The sequence below is a fragment of the Astyanax mexicanus genome, chromosome 6 (assembly GCF_023375975.1).
Source record: "Astyanax mexicanus isolate ESR-SI-001 chromosome 6, AstMex3_surface, whole genome shotgun sequence".
Lineage (NCBI taxonomy): Eukaryota > Metazoa > Chordata > Actinopteri > Characiformes > Acestrorhamphidae > Astyanax > Astyanax mexicanus.
The window spans coordinates 51,969,670-51,990,420 of NC_064413.1; the positions used below are offsets into that span (position 1 = coordinate 51,969,670).

General features: G+C 41.0%; 1 protein-coding gene across 6 annotated transcripts in view; it reads right to left on the bottom strand.

The window, feature by feature from the left end:
* kmt2ca (lysine (K)-specific methyltransferase 2Ca) overlaps positions 1-20,751 on the bottom strand; it is a 252,908-nt gene that overhangs the window by 105,367 nt on the left and 126,790 nt on the right. For all 6 annotated transcript variants that reach the window (XM_049480854.1, XM_049480856.1, XM_049480857.1 and 3 more), the window contains exons 13-14: positions 10,783-10,887; positions 8,654-9,597 (exon numbers count right to left, since the gene is read on the bottom strand). In XM_049480854.1, coding sequence (XP_049336811.1) covers positions 8,654-9,597; positions 10,783-10,887 — 1,049 coding nt within the window. The remainder of the gene's footprint in view (positions 1-8,653; positions 9,598-10,782; positions 10,888-20,751) is intronic.

The following is a 20,751-nucleotide window of genomic DNA, read 5'->3' on the forward strand; positions in this document are numbered from 1 at the left end:
ATAATAAGAATAAAAAAAAAACACTAAGTCAATCGAGCGCTGGATGTTAAGCTACACAGATTTCTCTCCTGAAAACTGTTTATTTGGGTGAGTAAAGTACTTCAGTTTATTTACAGTAAGCTTAGATTTCCAGATTTTCACTAAGGCTAGATGCAGCAGCATTAGCATTGCAGCTAACTGCTAGTGCTAGTGCTACTGCTGCCCGAGAGCACTACGTTGAGGAACCCTGAGTGTTTCGGTAAGCCAGGGCGATATCTCTATTTTTGTAATTAAAAAAAAAAAATGTAAATCTGTCAGTTTTTCTAAAATTAAGTAAAAACATTAGTGAGCTAACACTAACAAAAATGTGTGAGCATGTAATTGAACTGGGACAATTAAAATCCAATTAATTAATTTAAACATTTATTTGAATAGAGTAATCCACTACAATTAAAGTAAATTTCCTGTAAAGCTGCTATTATAGCGATATGATGTTTTTCTCTAATGGTGAGTGACTATTTCCAAGCTTGTAATTTTTTGATATCTCATTATATTGATAGATTAACAGAGAAATATGACATTTATTTTAGTTTTTATTAGTTTTTGTTTAAAGATATAACTCTACATAACAGCAGACAGATGTGCTGCTGATGCTGAGGTGTGTTTACAGGTATACAGTGGCATTTTGTATTCAGACATTAGTTCAGATTCTCTTTAAAGCTAAACGCTAAATACTTAACGCTTTGACGTGTTTATTGGGTATATACAGTACAGTCCAAAAGTTTGGACACACCTTCTCTCATGCAATGCGTTTTCTTTATTTTCATGACTATTTATATTGTAGCTTCTCACTGAAGCATTAAAACTATGAATGAACACATGTGGAGTTTTATGTACTTAACAAAAAATGAGCTGAACCTCCACAGTCACCGGACCTGAACCCAATCCAGATGGTTTGGGGTGAGCTGGAGCACAGAGTGAAGAAGGCAAAGGAGCAACAAGTGCTAATAAACACCTCTGGGAACTCCTTCATTCAAGACTGATGGAATACTTTTTATTTCAGGTGACCACCTCTTTGAGAGAAGCTCATTGAGAGAATGATGCCAAGAGTGTGCAAATCAGTAATCAGAGCAAAGGGGGGCTGTTTTGAAGAAACTAGAATATACATTTTTTTTTTTTTTTTTTTTTTTTTTTTTTTTAGCTATTTCACCTTTTTTGCTTAACATAAAACTCCACATGCGTTCATTCATAGTTTTGATGCTTCAGTGAGAATCTACAATGTAAATAATCATGACAATAAAGAAAATGCATTGAAAAATTGAAGATGTGTCCAAACTTTTGGCCTGTACTGTATTTATTTAGCCATTGCTGAGTCACACCTTCCAAATAAAGCCAGCTCACAGCACTGCTCTCCTCGTTACCGAGTTCCCGCCCGTCTGCGTGACAGCGTCTGCGTCGTCATCGTCTGTTTGTGTGTTTACTAAACAAGTGTGATTATGCCAGTGTGACAGTGGCGGCGGCGGCGGAGGGCTGTCGGTGATGAAGGCGCACACAGGGCGAGGGGGAATTCGGTGTAGAGCGTCACAGGGAGCATTTAGCCTGTTTAACAAGCTAATCTGGGCAAGACTGTGTAATTATCCTCTTCAACACAATCACTGCCAGGCTTCTTTTTGTTGTTTTGCAAAATGAAAATTATTTCAGCTTTATAAATAATAAATAGCGGCGGAGGGTTGGGGGCTTTTTTTTGCTCTCGCTCGCTTTTGATTTCGCTTCTTCGCTCATGTATAGATTTGTCCCAAACTTCCATTTTCATGTCAGGCACTTAATGAAACTGCTGGATACAAAATACCATTCCCCCGAGCACCAGGCTTAAAAACTTAAAAGTGCTGTTAAAGGAGGGAGAACACACACTCCCAACACCCCCCCCTCACATACACACACATACACATATACAGTACACACACAGAGTGCATTAATGTAGGGGGAGGGGATTGAGTAGTAGAGAAAAGCACTATGAAACAGAAATATCTCCATGCCAGCTTCAGACACATGCCTGTAAATAAAACAAACACACAAAATAAAATAAAAAGCCCAACAGCAGAGTTACATCAGCAATATCAGCACTATGAAGAAATAACAGGCAGTAATACTGAATGAATGAATGCATGAGCCAAAGAACATAAAAACAAAACATATATAAAAACGCAAACAAGTATTAATAATAACGGAAAAAAGAAATGCATATTGATAAAGCCATGCAAAGCTGAACAGGGGCAGTAACAAACTCCTTTCTTGCAGTTTTCCACACCCGGTGTACATCACCTCATCAGCTCCCCTGATCATATAGAAGCACTTTATAATTATGTGTTCTATAATAATTACAAACTGTAGTTTTGTATCTGTTTCCCTGCATCTTTTTAATAATCAGGACCCAGAACCCAACAGGAGAAAGAGAAACCATCACAGAGCAGTTATAGTTGTTATTATTTGGGTGGTGGGTCATTATTATTCTCAGCACTGCAGTGATTAGCACTGATTAGCATGGTGGAGGTGGTGTATGAGGTGTTTGTGTGTTAGTTGTGTTGGTTGTACCAGAAAAAAAATAAAATAAAAATAAAAACCCCAGGGTTTTGTTCCAACTGCCTGGGCGGCTCTGCTGCGGCTCGGACAACAAAACCCTTGAGTGGACTTTAACCTCCTGGACCTGACCTACACAGCTATGTGTGTAAGTATCTATAGGTTTAAATAGGATCTCCGGTGGATTTTGCGTTTTACAGAGACTCTAAGACTAGGTCAGAGGCTGAACTGCACTGCACTGCAGGGCATTACACGTTATAAAGTGACATATGACATTGCAAAAACTGTTATTTGTGTAAAAATGTCATTATTTTTTTATGTTTCTAACTGTTGTCTGTCTTACTGCCTCGCAGGGGAGGATTTCACCTCTTCCTACAGTAACTCGAGGGGTTACACTCGAAAATGTCAGATTAGCAGTTATCTTCAGCAGTTATCTTCGTTTTGTGATGTTCTCGGGGGGACTGGCAACACTACACATTAGTCACCGACCAATCCAATCGGGCTAGGTGACCGAAATGTACATTACATGCTTTGTGTACTCCAGAAAGAACTTAAGGTATGGTAAAAATGTAGCTACTTAGGTTTCAGTGAATGTAAACAGAATATCTCATGGATGAAGTAGATTATTAGATGATTATTAGATTATTCTTCTGTTTCTCTGGTGCAGAGAACTGCAGGAGCACTGTGCCGCTTTCTTTTCCCGTGTTTAGATCTGTGCGCCACAGAGCGCTCTGTCTTCCTATTGGTCAGAGTTAGGGAGCACATCGCGGAGCATCATGTCAAACTAGGTGATAAAATACAAAAAATTCTAATATGCTACTCTTTTTGTCGGACGCTCCGACGGCGTCGCTCACGTCAAATTACTGCTCTTTGAATGTGTCACACTACAAGGACCTTTATCGCTCCTGACACTGAAATTCAGATCCGACACACGCAAAAATCAGGCTAAAATCGTGTAGTCTGATCCGGGCATAAGGGGGTAAAAGAGAGAAATGGCATTGGGCCCAACACTGACACCACCACTATACTAATTATAGTCCCAGTAGTGCTGAGAATGACCCACCACCCAAATTATAAAAGCTGCTCTATAGTGGTTCTGTATGTTCACTATGCACACATAGATTAACAGCAGTCCATCACCAACATTGTGGATTGAGTTGCAATCAGTATTCAGCAGTCAGCTGGACTGAATTGGTTCATGCCTACAGCACGTATTCAGCCCAACAAGACCAAGCAGCCAAAACCACCACTGAAGAATCTCCTCTGTAGACACAGCTCATGCCAATTCCTGCAAACTCAGTAGTAGAACAGTACAGCAATAGGCCTCAGAGCCAACTCGCAAATACTGCACTAAAGAACCTGAAACTCTGAGCAAATTCAGCCCCAAAACTCACTGCAGCCCCTCTGAGTGGCACAAAGCACATCAGCGGGGGGGAGTTTAAGGAAGTGTTTTTCTGCAGAATCTCATCTGCACAACAAAACGTGCCGAGGAACTCTCTTCCTCAAACACACAACACACACACACACACACACACACCCACACCCACCAGTGCACGTACTCATACACACACACCAAACAGGAAATCCCAGTTGGACACCACGACAGCCGACCACCCTTTAAATTACACCACGGCAAGAAAGAGCATCCTCAGGAGATCCAGAATGAGAACACGGAGGAACGAGCAGAGCAGAACAGAAACGCCAGCATTTAGAAGAAAGATATCGCTAGCTCTCAGTGTATACTCCTATTTCTTCAAAAGATGGAAAAATCCAACAGTTATGCATCAGTATCGGTTAGGGATGTAACAAAGCATTGTAACACAATGTATCATGATTAAAAATTTGACTCTGGGCATCGTGGGAACATTCGATTCCATGTTCAGTTTTTGAAAAGTTATGCAATTGTATTGTTTTGCGCAATTGTATTGCGACCAGAGGACGCAATCCTGCAAGTGCAGGCCAAAGAACCATTGGGCGTAAGCAAAGAGTGGAGGATATATCAGTAATTTTTGACTGACAAACCAAAAGGAACGACAAATTGTTCCAAATATTGTGAGAAAATCGAATACTGAATCCAAAATTGTGCACTATTACACCCCTAGTATTGGTTGATACAGCCAAAATATACAGTCTACTACTTATTTAGCTGAATCTGAGAGCCAACCAAATCATGTGTGTAAGGCTCTGTTCAGACACCCAGCCCAAATCTGATTTTAGCGTATCTAGATTGCATCCAGGTTAGAGGTGTGCAATATGGCCCAAAATAATATCACAATATTTCAGGGTATTTTTGCGATAACAATATTCTTGGCGATATGACAAAATATTTATTTATTTATTTATTTATTATTACTAATTAAAATATTCACCAGATTTAAACAGTACGTAGGTCAATGACCCAACACGTCATGATACTAATAATGCACTCCACATATCCAGTACTGAAGCACAATAAATAATACTCTACTGATATAATCTGTTACTAGAAGATATTTAATGGGAAATGTGCAAATGCGCATACTCTGACACAGAAATCAGAGTATGCTTTTTACATGGCTTCCATATTTTTTACACTATAAGGTGCACCAGATAAGGCACATTATGCTACACTAGTAAGGAATATGGGTGTCGCCATGCTTTCCTTCTAATTTAGCAGGTCTCACCGCTGGGTTGTGGTGGAGGGGGTAACTAAGTTAAGTAAAGCTAAGCTAAGTAAACAAAACTGTAATTCTTTAAAAAATATTATTTCATATATAAGTCAAACGAGCCCTGGATGTTAATCTACACAGATTCCTTTCCTGAAAACTTTTTTTTGGGTGAGTAAAGCCTTCCGTTTATTTAGAGTTCCACTAAGCCTGGGTGCAGCAGCATTAGCATTAGCGGCTAACTGCTAGTAAACGCAGCCCAACAGCGCTAGACTGAGCAACTCTGAGTATTCTGGTAAGCCAGGGCAATATTAGCCAGCTGTTCGTCCCACATAGCTAGTTTAAACAAAGTAAACACGAAAGCTTCAGTCTGATATACTCACCTCTGAATGGCGAAAGAGCTAGCAGTTAGCAGCTAATGCTAATACTGAACTAAACTGAAACTCCTGTATAACACTGTACTTTAGCAGTGTGGCTTTACTGCACTGTCGAGGATTTTAAGTGTGCTTTATAGTGCGAAAAATACAGTACAAAACTAGGGTTATAACATTTAAAGTCAAACAAGTGCTGGATGTTAATCTATACAGATTTCTTTACTGAAGTAAAGGACTTCCGTTTCTTGACAGTTAGCTTAGATTTCCAGATTCCCACTAAGGCTGGGTGCAGCAGCATTAGCATTAGCAGTTAACTGCTAGTAAATGACGCCTGACAGCGCTGCACTGGGGAACCCTTATTATTCTGGTAAGCCAGGGCAATATTAGCTTGAGGTTCGTCCAACGTAGCTTGTTTAAAGGCTACATCTTATATATTCGCCTCTATACGACGAAAGAGCTAGCGGTTAGTGGATAATGCTAATACTAAACTAAACTGAAACTCCTGTATAACACTGTACTTTAGCAGTGTGGCTTTACTGCACTGTCGAGGATTTAAAGTGTCATTTATAGTGCGAAAAATACAGTACAAAACTAGGGCTATAAGATAAATTGTATTTTTTTCATTTACACAATTTAAGTTAAGTTTTCTTTAATGAAAGAGCGTCAGAAAACTCACACTAGCTTTTTACACCGCAGACTGTCATAACTAGGCTGGAGGCAGAGTGAGGTACAGCAAGGTAGAGCTCCATAGTAAACCCTGCCATTAAACTCCATCCTAGTCTGGGAAACAAGTGCACCCAACTAAAATGTCACACTGATATTGAGATATCCAACATTGCTATCTCCCATCACTTTCTTGTGCATATCACACACCTCCTCTACCCAATACTGATGCAAAACTTTTCTCAAAGTCAAACGCCAAGGAGACCAACTACTCCAAAGCACCTGAAACAGGCCCGAATCAGCCCTTAATCTGCAGCATTTTCCAGGAAAACCAGCCTTAATCATAGCCTAAAGTTTACTCTACTGGACCCACAAGAAGAGACCCAGCGCTGCCAGGTTTAATTTAGATTTCTGACAGCTTGGACGGCCCTATAAAGGAGAGCACTCAGCATCCTCCCTGTTCCCAAGCTCCGAGTGGAAATGGGTTTGTGTCGTGCTTTCCAGCTCACTGAACAGTTATCCGAATTATACACCTCCAAAAAGGCTCCTTTATGTTCCCCCAGCATCAAACCCTTGGCACCAGCGCCAGCTCCCATCCCCCACCCTCCTCCTCTCCTCCCTCTATGGGGTTATTCTGAGTTATGCACTCCACGGAGAGGAGAGTGTGTGTGGGGGGGGTGGGTCTCTGGGGTAAGAGAGAAAGAGAAAAAGAGAAAGAGAGCGAGAGAGTAGGAGCTGCAGAGAACGAGAGCCAGAGAGAGAGAGAGATAGCGAGAGAGAGCTAGAAAGAGAACAGCAAGAGCCTTTCCACATTAATTAATACACCCTCCACGCTGACACTAATCAATGTGACCGTGCAGCACCGTAAAGAAAAGGGAATAATTACTGCACGGCTGCGAATGTGGATCAGACCGAGCAGCGAGGTTCCCTCAGAACCAGCCGCCCTGGGGAACGAGCCAGAGCTCCGGGCCTCAGGGCCGACAGTGTTCGCTTAGGGCTGATTTACACTTCTGTGACGGGGCACGTACACGTATTTGCGTAGAGACTAGAAGAAGAGGCTTGTAGAGAACTGGAGCTCAATAAGAAAGAGTGCAGGGTAGGGCTGGGCGATACATTGAGTTTTTAAGAATTATCGATACATTTTCATATGAGATATAAGATGAGACAATATCGTTCGTACTGATATACATTATGTTGCATTCTAATTATAGAACGAACTATGTGCATCTCAAAAAAATTTAATATCATTAAAAAGTAACTTTATTACAGTAAATCAGTTCAAAACGTGAAACTCTATATATTATATAGATGTATTAAACACAGAGTGTTTATTTCTTTTATTGTTAATGATTTTGTCTTACAGACAATGAAACCCAAAATCAGTGTCTCTGATATAAAATTTTAATATTATATAAGATCAATTGGTACTTTTGTCAGTTTGGGCATAGTGCCTGCTGGAAAATGAAATCTGCATCTCCATAAAAGTTGTCATCAGCAGAGAGAAGCATGAAGTGCTGTAAGATTTTGCGGGAAAACAAAACTGCACTGACTTTAGACTTGATAATAAAACACAGTGGATCAACACCAGCAGATGACATGTCTCTCCAAACCATCACTGATCATCAGTAAATTTTACATTTCATTTGATAAATTAAGGGAGCAGAGTCTGGAGGAAGAGTGTAGAGACACACAGTCCAAACTGCTCGACGTCTAGTGTGAAGTTTCCACCAATCAGTGATGGTTTGGAGAGACATGTCATCTGCTGGCGTTGATCCACTGTGTTTTATCAAATCCAAAGCCAAAATTCAGTCTTTTGTGTAGATGCAGATTTCATTTTCCAGCAGGACTTGGCACACTGCCAAAAGTAAGAAAACTGGTCTTATATAACTTTCAAATTTTCTGAGACACTAATTTTTGGGTTTCACTTAATGAAATAAAGTAACTTTTCAATGATATTTAGAGATGCACTAGTATATTGTATAAAATAAAATATTGAGATATTAGATATTTTATCCATTTCGCCCAGCCCTAGTGCAGTGATTTAATACTTTAAACACATATCTGCCCAGTATTGTTTATTTTGCTTGGGTCTTGGATACATGGAGTGCATTATTATTATTAATACGATGGCATGCTGGATAATTTACTTCGTCAAATATGTGTAAAAAACATAGCAATGACAGTTTTTTTCTAGATTCCTTCAAATCATTCCCACTCTTCTATTCATTCTCTTGCTCCATTAAAATGCAATTTGAAAATTCACCCATGGTTAAACACGAATTCTTGAAACGTTCTGGCAAACGCAACACTGCCCCCTAGAGTACACGTCAACCTTGCGTTCAAGAGCATCTCAGCAGAGAACCAGCAACACCCAAAATTCATATATACATATATAAATATATATTCAGGTATTACCTGCTTGACTCTGGGTCTTCCTGGAGAAAACTTCCTCTTGGAGATTGCCGGCTTGCCCATGCCGATTTTGGGGGTTATGGGGAAAAAGGCAATGGGGGGCACGGAAGGGCTGTATCCAGACTGGTACTGAGGGTGAGTGGGCGTCTCTCTAGGAGAAGCCTCGGTGGAGAACGGGGACTGGGAAAGCTTGGCCGAGCCATCCGGGGACAATCCTGGAGAGCGTTTTAGGTTTAAACCCTTTTCCTCCCCGGCCGGAGAGCTAAATCCAGAGAAGCTTAACTCGCTGGCGGGCGTGGTGTCCATCTCCAGAGTGGGGCTCCTCTCCACAGCTGGTGGTACACTGCCCTCCTCGGGCAGAGCTGAAGCTGGCTCAGATGTGACTTCTTCTTCTTCTTCTTCTTCTTCATCATCTTCCTCCTCCTCCTGCTCTTCTTCCTTCTCTCGTTGAGGATGCTGCTGTAGATCTGTAGATTCCTTCTCCTGTTCTTGAACAATATCATCCTCTGGTAAAGGTAAAGGAACCTTGGATTGTACAGGGTTCTCCTGCTTTGCTGTCTCCTCTGAAGACTCTGGTGCAGCAGAAGGGCCCAAATCCATGGGCTCCGAGGTCTGAACCGCTGGAGGAGAAGCAGCAGCAGATGATGGTGAAAGCTCTGGGCAGGAGGTTTCTTTGGTAGGTGAAGCGAAGACAGCTTTTGAAGCATCTACGCTGGGTTTCCTCTCCTCCGGCTCGGGTAGCCGCGTGCTCTCGTCCCCCTTTCCAGTTTCCGTTTCAGTTTCCATCGGTGTGATGGCGTCACACGACGCCTCGTCATCCCGCTCCACCACAGCCGAGGAACTCTGGGAGGAGAGCGGAGAAACTGCCGATAAAGCAGTCGAGTGCTGGGGAGACGCAGGACCCTCCGTCAAAGTCACCGTCACCTGGATCTCCTGGGCAGCATCAACTGTTGATACAAGGAACAGAGAATCAGATAGTTACTTCCAGATTACTACTAGTCAATTCTGAATTTAATTCATTCAGTTATTACACTGCCTGCCCCCAAAAATGATGTGGGGTTGATGCTGCAATTGATCTGCAGGTTTAGGTTCAGCAACAGTATGTGCTGCTGAAAGAATGAGGTCAGCTGACTACCTGAATATACTGAATATATACCAGGTTATTCCATCAATTAATAGATTTCATCTTCCCTGATGATCACGGCCATTTTCCAAGATGACAATGTCAGGATTCATGGTGCTGGAACTGTGAAAGAGTTCAGGGTTCAGGGAGCATGAGATCATCATTTATCATTTTCACACATAGATTGAGAGAGAGTTCACCACAGAGTCCAGATCTTAACCTCATTGAGAATCTTTGGGATGTGCTGGATGGAGAAGAGAGGCTTTGTGCAGTGGTCAGACTCTACCATCATCAATGCTGCTGCAAGATCTTGGTGAAAAATTAATCCAGCAACACTGGATTGAAATAAATCTTGCGACATTGCAGAAGCTTATTGAAACAAGGCCAAAATGAATGCATGCTGCAATCAAAGCTAATAGTGGGAGTCCTAATGTTTGGGAAGAAAATGATATAAACATTAAAAAATGTATACGATATCAGTCAAATGTTTCAAATAAAAGATAAAGAAATCACAATAAATCGACTTGGGAGCACAAACAAATAGGTAGGATGGGGGAACAGATTGCAAAACTAATTCTCTGGACATTCTGTATGTAAAAATGTTTTAAATAAACTTTCTGTGCACTTTAAGGGCCATCAGAATTCTACCGATGAAGTCTGGAGCTACTTTGATCTTGTTAATGGTGTAAAAATAGTGATTTCTTTGCATAGGCAACTCTACGCCACTGTCACTAGCATGTAAGCCTGTTGGGAGCATAGGCTAAAAGCACTGTACATTTCACATTGGATTTATTCTTTAAATGAGGACAAAACTTCAGAAAAAAAAGTCTAATTTATGAAAAAAATACGGTGTCCTAAAACTGCTGACCGACAGTTTAGCTGGGTCTTACATCCACATGCTCAACATGTGTGTTGAGCAAGTATGTAGATGACTAGACTTGAAGAGTAGCATTACATTCTGAACTAAACACAGTCCTGACTCAGGAAACACAAAAGCAGATATATCTACCTGACGGAGATTCTGCTGGCTCTTCATGAACAGGAACAGCGGTGGTCTCTGGCTCCAGTGAGACCCCCTCCTCCTCCTCCTCCTCCTCAACCGCAATGAAGACTTCTGTATGTTAAAGAAAGCACAGGAATTAGATTACAAACCTCATCCATTTAAACGCATTCAAAACACTCCATCCAGAGCAGGAGAGAACGCCGCACAAAAGACTGAATATTCCTCAGTCAGCCTTGAACGTCAGCGAGTCGTGAGGCGCCACTGGCATTAAATAAAAAATTTCAACCGTACAACTATTTCAGCAAGCAGTCGAGAATTTTCTGAGAAAGAAAGAAGACGTTCCACATTCCTGGAGAAGTTCGGCTCTTCGGAATTCCATTCTCTACAAGAATTCAACCCAGAAAAAACTTTATTTCTTCCTCAAAGCACCAATCAGCACTCAGCTCCTCATATTAGATAACATTTCATTCATATAGAAACTTAATTCAGTTCCTTTCACTTTTTTAATAAAAAGCTCTGGACTCTGGATTTAACGATAGGCTTGTTTTTTTCTCTCAAAAAAAAAAACGTAAAACTGAAAAAAAGTGTTTAAATACTACAGACCAAGAACTAAGATTTTAAACAAACAAATAAAAGGTAGTAAAGTGTTTTTGTTTTCCCTCACAATTTTTTTTACTAACATACTCTTATTTTCTAATTAATCTTAATTTATTCATAATTAAATGTAATTACACAATCAATGGCAAAACTGAGGTAAATGCAACGGGGCAAATTTTGGGCAAATTTTGTGCATTCCGGTATTTTTATCTGAAATCCATTTTTATGCCCCAATTTGTTAATGCCATCAGAATTCTCCACATTGCAGAAATCATAAAATCATTACAATTCTTCTTCCAATCAAACTTTTATTGATCCCTTGTTTTCTCTCTCTTTCTTTCCCCTCTCTCTTTCTTTCCTCTCTCTCTCTCTCTCAGTATAACTTTCTTTTGCTCTCTACACTCTGGATCCCCCCCACTCTCTCTCTTGTGCTCTCACTCTCTTTTGCTCACTCTCTCCTGCTCTTCCTGTATCTCACTCTTGTGCTCTCACCTAACTAACATTCTTGTGCTATATTTCTAGTGTTCTTTCTGCATCACTATTTTGTGCTATCCCTTTTTAGGGCTCTCACAGTATCTCTCTTTTGTGCTCTCACTATCTTGTGCTCTGTAGTCATAACTAACTTTCTTGTGCTATCTTTCTCGTGTTCTTTCTGTATCACTCTTTTGTGCTCTCCAATTCTAGCGCTCTCCTGGTATCTCTCTTGTGTATGCTCACTCTTGTGCTCTCACTCTTGTGCTCTCACTCTTGTGCTCTCACTCTTGTGCTCTCACTCTTGTGCTCTCACTCTTGTGCTCTCACTCTTGTGCTCTCACCTTGTAACTAACTTTCTTGTGCTATCCTTGCGTGTTCTTTCTGTATCACTCTTTTGTGCTCTCCCTTTCTAGCGCTCTCATGGTATCTCACTCTTGTGCTCTCACTCTCGTGCTCTCACCTCGTAACCAACTTTCTTGTGCTATCTCTCGTGTTCTTTCTGTATCACTCTTTTGTGCTCTCCCTTTCTAGCACTCTTACGGTATCTCTCTTTTGTACGCTCACTCTTGTGCTCTCTCGCTCTCCTGCTCTCTTTGGCTCTCTCTTTTCTGTTCTTTCTCTTGTGTTCTCTCACGGTATCTCTCTTTTGTGCGCTCACTGTTGTGCTTACTCTCGTACTCTCTCTCCTGCTCTTTCTGTCTTTTTTTTGTGCCCTTACTCTTGTGCTCTTTCTTTATCTCTCTCTTGTGCTCTTTTGAGCTCCATCTCCGTAACTCACTCTCTCATGCTCTTTCTCTCTTGCGCTCTCGTGCTCTTTCTGTATCTCTCTCTTGCACTCTCACTTTTTAACTAACTCTCGCGCTCACTCTCTAGTGCTCACTCTCTAGTGCTCACTCTCTAGTGCTCACTCTCTAGTGCTCACTCTCTAGTGCTCACTCTCTAGTGCTCACTCTCTGTAACTCACTCTCTGTAACTCACTCTCTGTAACTCACTCTCTGTAACTCACTCTCTGTAACTCACTCTCTATATGTTCCGTGCTCTCTCTATATATCTCTCACGCTCTCTCTTTCGTGCTCACAAACTCATGTTCACACACTCTGTATCTCTTGTGCTCTTGATTACTCTCTATATGTTTCGTGCTCTCTCTTTATATATATATATCTCACACTCTCTCTCTCTCATGCTCACTCTCTCGTGCTCTCACTCTCTCGTGCTCTCACTCTCTCTTGCTCTCACTCTCTCGTGCTCTCACTCTCTCGTGCTCTCACTCTCTCGTGCTCTCACTCTCTCGTGCTCTCACTCTGTATCTCACTCTCTCTTGCTCACTCTCTATATGTTTCATGCTCTCTCTATATATATCTCACACTCTCTCTCTCTCGTGCTCACTCTCTAGCGCTCTCTCTCTCTATATATATCTCTCACGCTCTCTCTTTCGTGCTCACACACACTCTGTATGTCTTGTGCTCATGCTTTCTCTCTCCATTTCTCAACATACTTCTGGAACAGCACCACAAGCGCAACCCATCCAGCCTGGCATCGCCATGGCAACATATTAGGGTGCACCAATCTCACTTGGCTAACCTGACGTGACCCCCGGTATGGGCAAAAACAAATTAATAAACAAACACAGGCCGCGCTCTTAATTTACCCCCCCCCCCCCCACCCACCCCCCACCCCCCCTCCCGATAGGGCACTCGGTACAGACCGCCCGCGGACCCTCAGGCCCAGACAGACAGTACAGCAGATTAGTCTTTAATAAAGCCGGGCCGGTTATAAACTGGTGAACATGCAGAGGTAAGGACAGGTGAGCGCCCCCCCTGGAGGTTTGCTCAATAATTTGCCCGAACTTCAATTATCTCACCTCTTTTAAAACACGCTGAGCCATGACACTATCAAATTCTGCTCATGATTGGCATATTCTCCTCCACAAGTCTTACACACTGCTTTTGGATAACTTTATGCTGCTTTACTCCTGGTGCAAAAATTCAAGCAGTTCAGCTTGGTTTGACTTGGTTTTGTAATTATCCATCTTCCTCTTGATTATATTCCAGAGCTTTTCAATTTGGTAAAATCAAAGAAATTCATAAGTCTCTTATTTTTTTCCAGAGCTGTATATTGTTCCTAATTTTCTAATGCAGAGAACAGTGGCAGAGGTCATTTCTATTTTCTATAATAGAGTTTTAAATAGACCTGCAGATTTATAGTAATTTTCACACAGTGCAATTCAGAGTATTTCTGGCTTGTATGCTCAGGAAAGTGTGAACATTAAGCACAAGAGACGACGTAGCGACTCCAGAGAGTGAGAGAGTGTGTGAGTGTGTGCGTGCGCGCAGTAAACAGCAGTGAGGCTGGGCAGGCGTGGAGATAAGGTGGCGGTGTTTCCGCTCTGCTTGCAGTGCAGTGCAGTGTTTTGCAGTGCAGGGGGGATGAAAGCTGCCAGCTCGGTGCTGCTGTGCTGCTGCCAGCTATTTATAACCCAGCCAGAAGAAACCCAGCCTACCGCACATCTCAGCCCACCCCACATACACACTTATATATGTGTACATATATATCATCCTCATCCACAGTATGATGAAAAACATATGGAATTATTTAGTATACAAAAAAGTGTTAAAAACAAACAAAAGAATATGTTTCATAAGTAGCACCTCTTGCTTATATGACAGCTTTACACATCTCTGCTGGATTTTCTCTGTCAGCTTTATGAAGTAGAGTCACCTGGAATTCAGGCTTTCAGTTAACAGCTGTGCTGAACTCATCAAGAGTTAATTACTTGAATTTCTTGTCTCTTAATAAAGTGTTTGAGAGCATCAGTTAAAGTAAAGTAGTGAAGAGGTAGAGTTACAGGTATACAGTCAATAGTGAATATTTGAGTAATGTTCTAATCCATATTATTAGATTAAAGAAATACTTAACTAAGTAAAGAAGAAACAAACATCAGTCAATCCAAAAAAATATAAAGAAATTTCTAACTATCCTCAAGTGCAGTCATCGCAAAGACCATCAAAAACATTATGATGAAACTGGCTCTCATCTGGACAACACCAGGAAAGGAAGAGTTACCAGCCCTAAAACTGCAAGTTAAAAGCTCCCCAGATAAGAAAATCTAAATGCTTCAGAGTTTTTTGGTTGGTTTAACACTTTAATGCAGTATATACTCAATTCAGGCACTATTATTAAACTTCTTGTTCACCTCTCTAAATGTAAGGGTGTCTGTGGATCCACATTTATTAATGTGACTTTCCTAACTGTATCCCTAAATAATAATACTTTATACACACTATGAGAGAATAAGAGAGGAAGAGGGAGCGAGTGACAGTTGGTGAGTGAGATTTAGAGATAGTGAGTGAGAGCGACAGAGCAAGAGATAGTAATTGAGAGTGAGAATGAGAGAGTGAGATAGAGAGTGAGAGTGAGTGAGAGAGAGAGATAGAGATAGTGAGTGAGATTGAAAGATCGAGAGAGATAGAGGGAAAGCGAAAGAGAGAGAACTAGAGAGTGAAAGTGAGCAAGAGAGAAAAAGAGAGTTAGTGAGTGAGAGAGAAAGAGACAGTGAGTAAGAGTGACAGAGAGATAGTGAGAGAAAGAGAAAGAGAGAGAGAGTGAGCAAGAGTGACAGGGAGATATATTGAGAGAAAGAGAGGGAGAGAGAGAGAGAGAGAGAGAGAGAGGGGGAGAGGGAGAGAGAGAGAGTGTGAATTAGAGAGGAAGAGTGAGCAGGAGATGAAGAGAGAGAAAACAAAAAGTGAGTGAAAGCAAGAGCGAGCGAGCAAGAGAAAGCAAGAGATAGTGAGAGTGGGAGAGTGGGAGAGAGAGCGAGAGAGAGAGACAGAGCGAGAGAGAGAGAGAGAGAGAGAGAGAGAGACAGCGAGAGAGAGAGAGAGAGAGAGAGAGAGAGAGAGAGAGAGAGAGAGAGAGAGCATGAGAGAGCATGAGAGAGCATGAGAGAGAGAGAGAGCAGCAGAGCAGAAATGCAAACGAGCCAGTGAGAGTCCCTGTTGCCAAGCAGAGTTCAAAACCACCAGAGCTGCTGGGGTCACCACACACACAGACACACACACAGACACAGACACACACACAGACACACAGACACAGACACACAGACACAGACACACACACAGACACACAGACACAGACACACAGACACAGACACAGACACAGACACAGACACACACACACACACACACACAGACAGACAGACACAGACAGACACACACAGACAGACACACACAGACAGACACACACAGACAGACACACACAGACACACACACACAGACACACAGACACACAGACAGACACAGACACACAGACAGACACAGACAGACACAGACAGACACACACACACACACACACACACACAGACAGACAGACACACACAGACAGACACACACAGACAGACACACACAGACGCACAGACACACAGACAGACACAGACAGACACAGACAGACACAGACAGAAACACACACACACACACACACACACACACACACACAGACAGACAGACACACACAGACAGACACACACAGACAGACACACACAGACGCACACACACAGATGCGCATGCACGCGCACGCACACGGCTAAAAAAAAAGGCTGAAAATAACAACTATTTAAACATAATAGACAAATATTCTTTATAATAGTTTCTGTGAATACTTATAAATATTTATGTGTGTTGTGCTGGTACAGTGAGTGAATCAGATGCAGCAGTGCTGCTGGAGTTTTTAAACACCTCAGTGACACTGTGGCACTGAGAATAGCCCAGCAGAAAAAAAATAAAAATTCTGAGCTGTTTTTATTGTGTTTATTGTCTATTAGTTGTTATTTTTATATATTTTCGTGATTACTTAATTTTATTCTGAATAATTTTGACAGTATTTGATTTTTTAAAAAACTTATATTAACGGCAAAAGCTTGACACCACTTTTTTGCTTTTCCTTCTGAAAAAGTCCAAATTTGATTAGGCTAAAAAGTGCTATAAACACTAGACTTCACTTACTGACTGAATTAGTGAAAATTGATTGATTGAATTTACCTCATGTGCACTACACCAACGGGAAAATCATGGGAAAACCACTCAAAATTGAAGTAAATGCAGAAATACCCTAAGGAGCCATTTACCCTGCAGTGAAGTTAAGAAGATATAGAAATGGAGATAAGAAATATAATAACCAAAGCTTTTTATTTATTTACTTGTGGAATTTTATTTTGACAAACTGTGAGCGCACTGAGTGTAAATCTGATAAATTCTAATTGATTCTCGATGCAGTTTTAAGTTTTCCCCCAGAATTTCTGCTGAATATCAGCGTCTCTGGAGGATGAGGGAGATACTGACAGGCTGGATCTCTCAGGGCTTCAGCAGCGTCTCCAGCGCTGCTTCAAACAGCCATTAGCCCACATTAAAGCATGGTGGTGACACCAATCGTCTTCATCAGGTCGGCTCAATGACCTGCTCACTCCCCTGAGCCCTAACCCATACACACACACAAACACACACACACACACACACACACACACACACACACACACACACACACACACACACACACACAAACACACACACACACACACAAACAAACACTCTTCTCCCACCAATCAATACTTACCTACTTCTCTCACCTGTCAAAGAGCCACAGTGCACCAGAGGTATTTAACGAGGTCACAGAGCACCAACCTCACACTATTAATACAGACCACATCCCACAAACACTCAGCATATTCATTCACCCTCCATTTTTTTCCATTAATATTTTATTTATTAGTTTTATTTTAGTTGTTAGTTTAAACAAACATTAAATAATTAAAGACGCATTTCATATACCTGAAATAATGAAATAATGAAGATAAACTATTTAATGTTCATATTAAAATACACTGATGTGGGCTCCAAATGTGGTACAGTGGTCTAAAGCCACTAACGCCACTATGATCGGGAGATCTCTAGTTCGAATCCTGGTCAAGCAGCTTGCCATCAGCTGCCGGAGCCCTGAGAGAGCACAATTGGCCTTGCTCTCTCTCTCTGGGTGGGTACAGTAGATGGCGCTCTTTCCCCACATCACTCCAAAGGGTGATGCTGATCAGCACAAGGCTGCGTCTGTTAGCTGATGTATCAGAACCGATTCGCTGCACTTTCCTCTGAATGCACTGTGATGCTCCTTGGCAAAATTGGAAAAGAAGCGGTGGCTGACTTCACATGTATCAGAGGAGGCGTGTGCTAGTCTTCTCCCTCCTGATTTTGAGGCATCACTAGTGATAGTGGATAATGGTAATTGGCCATTAAAATTTAAATACAATTATTTACAGCACTGACGTTAATAAAATATATTGATTAATCTACATACAGTGGTGTAAAAAAGTTTGTTACTCTTTAATGTTTCAGATCCATCAAACAAATTAAAATATTAGTCAAAGACAACACAAGTAAACCCAAAATGCAGTTTTTAAATGCAGGTTTTTATTATCAAGGGAGAAAACAAATCGAAATCTACATGGCCCTATGTGAAAAAGTGTTTGCCCCTTAAACCTAACAACTGGTTGGGACAACCTCAGCAGCAACAACTGAGCTGTGGAGGAATTTTGTTCTACTCTTCTTTACAGAATTATTTAAAGTGCACCACTTTAAAGGATTTTCGAGCATTAACCGTTTTTTTAAGGTCATGCCACAGCAATAAATCAAAAGGATTCAGGTCAGGACTTTGACTAGGCAACTCCAAACTCTTTACTTAGTTTTCCTTCAGCCATTCAGAGGTGGATTTGTTTGTGTGTTTTGGGTCATTGTCCTGCTGCAGAACCCAAGTTTGTTTCAGCTTGAGGTCACACACAGATGGCCTGACATTGTCCTTCAGGGCTTTTTGTCATAGACAGAGGAATTCATGGTTCCATTTATCACAGCATGTCCTCCAAGTCCTGAAGCAGCAAAACAGCCCCAGACCCTCAAAACTACCACCACCATGTTTTACTGTAGGTATGATGAAGCTGTGTTACTTTTATGCCAGATGTAATTGGACACACACCTTCCAAAGAGTTTACCTTTTATCTAGTCAGTCCACAAAGTATTTTCCCAAAAGTCTTGGAGATCATAAAAATATTTTTTGGCAATGTTTTTTTTATCTTGGCACTCTGCCAGCAGGCCATTATTGCCTAGTCTCTTTCTTAAGGTGGAGTCATGAAAGTTCACCTTAACTGAGGTAAGTGAGGCCTCTAGTTCTTTAAATGTTGTTGTGGGGTCTTTTTTGACCTCTTGGATGAGTTGCCGCTGCGCTCTTGGGGTAAGTTTGGCCGGCCGGCCACTCCTGGTAAGGTTCACCACTGTTCTGCATTTTCTCCATTTGTGAATAATGGCCCTCACTGCGGTTCACTATAGTCCAAAAAGTTTAGAAATGGATTTAGAACCGTTGATAGATCTCAATTACTTCTAATTTCGTAAGCACAGTTAAAATTATGTTTTACACATAACTTAGGGTCATGTATATTTGGATATTTGTACTCCCTTAATAATGAACACATTCAATTAAAAACTGCATTTTGTGTTTTCTTGTGCTGGTTTTGATTAACATTTAAATTTATTTGATTATCTGAAAGAGTAAAAAAACATGCAAAAATAAGAAATCATGAAGGGGGCAAACACTTTCATTATAAATAATAATGAACATTTGCTATCATGCTAATAGTTTCATATAGATTTTTTAAAATTATTTTGGCCTCCAACCTCACAACCGCAAGATAACACCTCACAACATATACGAAGAACTTGTGATAATTTAAGTGTGAATTGCTTGTATTAATGTAATCTGAGACATCAGTGTAAAATCCTGCAATATCACTTTATCAGCTCTAAATTGCACATCTCGGGTAGTACAGATCTCACTCTGCTGGATATATAAATACCATATAGTGCAGCATTTATCACAGAGAATAAATGCAGCTAAGAATAGTAACGAAGCAGCCCATAAGCGCTGAGTCATTAGCGCAGGCACAGCAGCAGCAGCACAGCTGTGTTGTGAGTTTTAAGCTGTGTCAGGGTGATTCACACTGGCCACAGCACGCATTAGCAGGTGAGCGGCAGTGTCGTTTCACAACACTCCTGGGAATTTCCCACGACGTATCATATAACCAACCTGTACACCTGAAGCCCAGCTCTGCACTCAACTTTCAGTAGAACAGTATCGGCACAAGCCTTCCTGCCGTGTCTACTGGTTTAGTTTGTGTGTTACTCAAACATATTTATATACAAATACATTCAAATTCCAATTAATCGTTTCCCAAATTCAAAATGTAATATTGTCATTTACAGCATGTATTTGCAGACAGTGAGAAGTTGTTAAGATGCTTAAGTGCTACGCTGTATAAACCCCAAATAATGCTAAGGAAACAAGTTCATATTCATTTAGAAACAACATTAATGTTTTAACTCAGGAAGAGTTCAGAAATCAATATTTGGTGGAATAACCCTGATTTTTAACCACAGCTTTCAAGCATCTTGGCATCATGTTCTCCTCCACCAGTCTTACACACTGCTTTTGGGTGACCTTATGCCTTTACTCCTGGTGCAAAAAATTCAACCAATTCCTCTTGACTACTAGTGCATCTCAAAAAAAAATTGAGAATATAATTGAAAAGTTACTTTATTTCAGTAATTCAGTTCAAAATGTGAAACCCATATATTATATAGATGTATTAAACACAGAGTGATCTATTTTAAGCGTGTATTTTTTTTTTTTTTTTTTTTTTGATGATTATGGCTTACAGCCAATGAAAACCAAAAAATCAATGTTTCAGAAAATTACAGTATTATATAAGACCTATTGGTACTTTTAGCAGTGTGGGCAGTGTGCCAAGTCCTGCTGGAAAAGGAAATCTGCATCTGCATCAGATAATAAAACACAGTGGATCAACACCAGCAG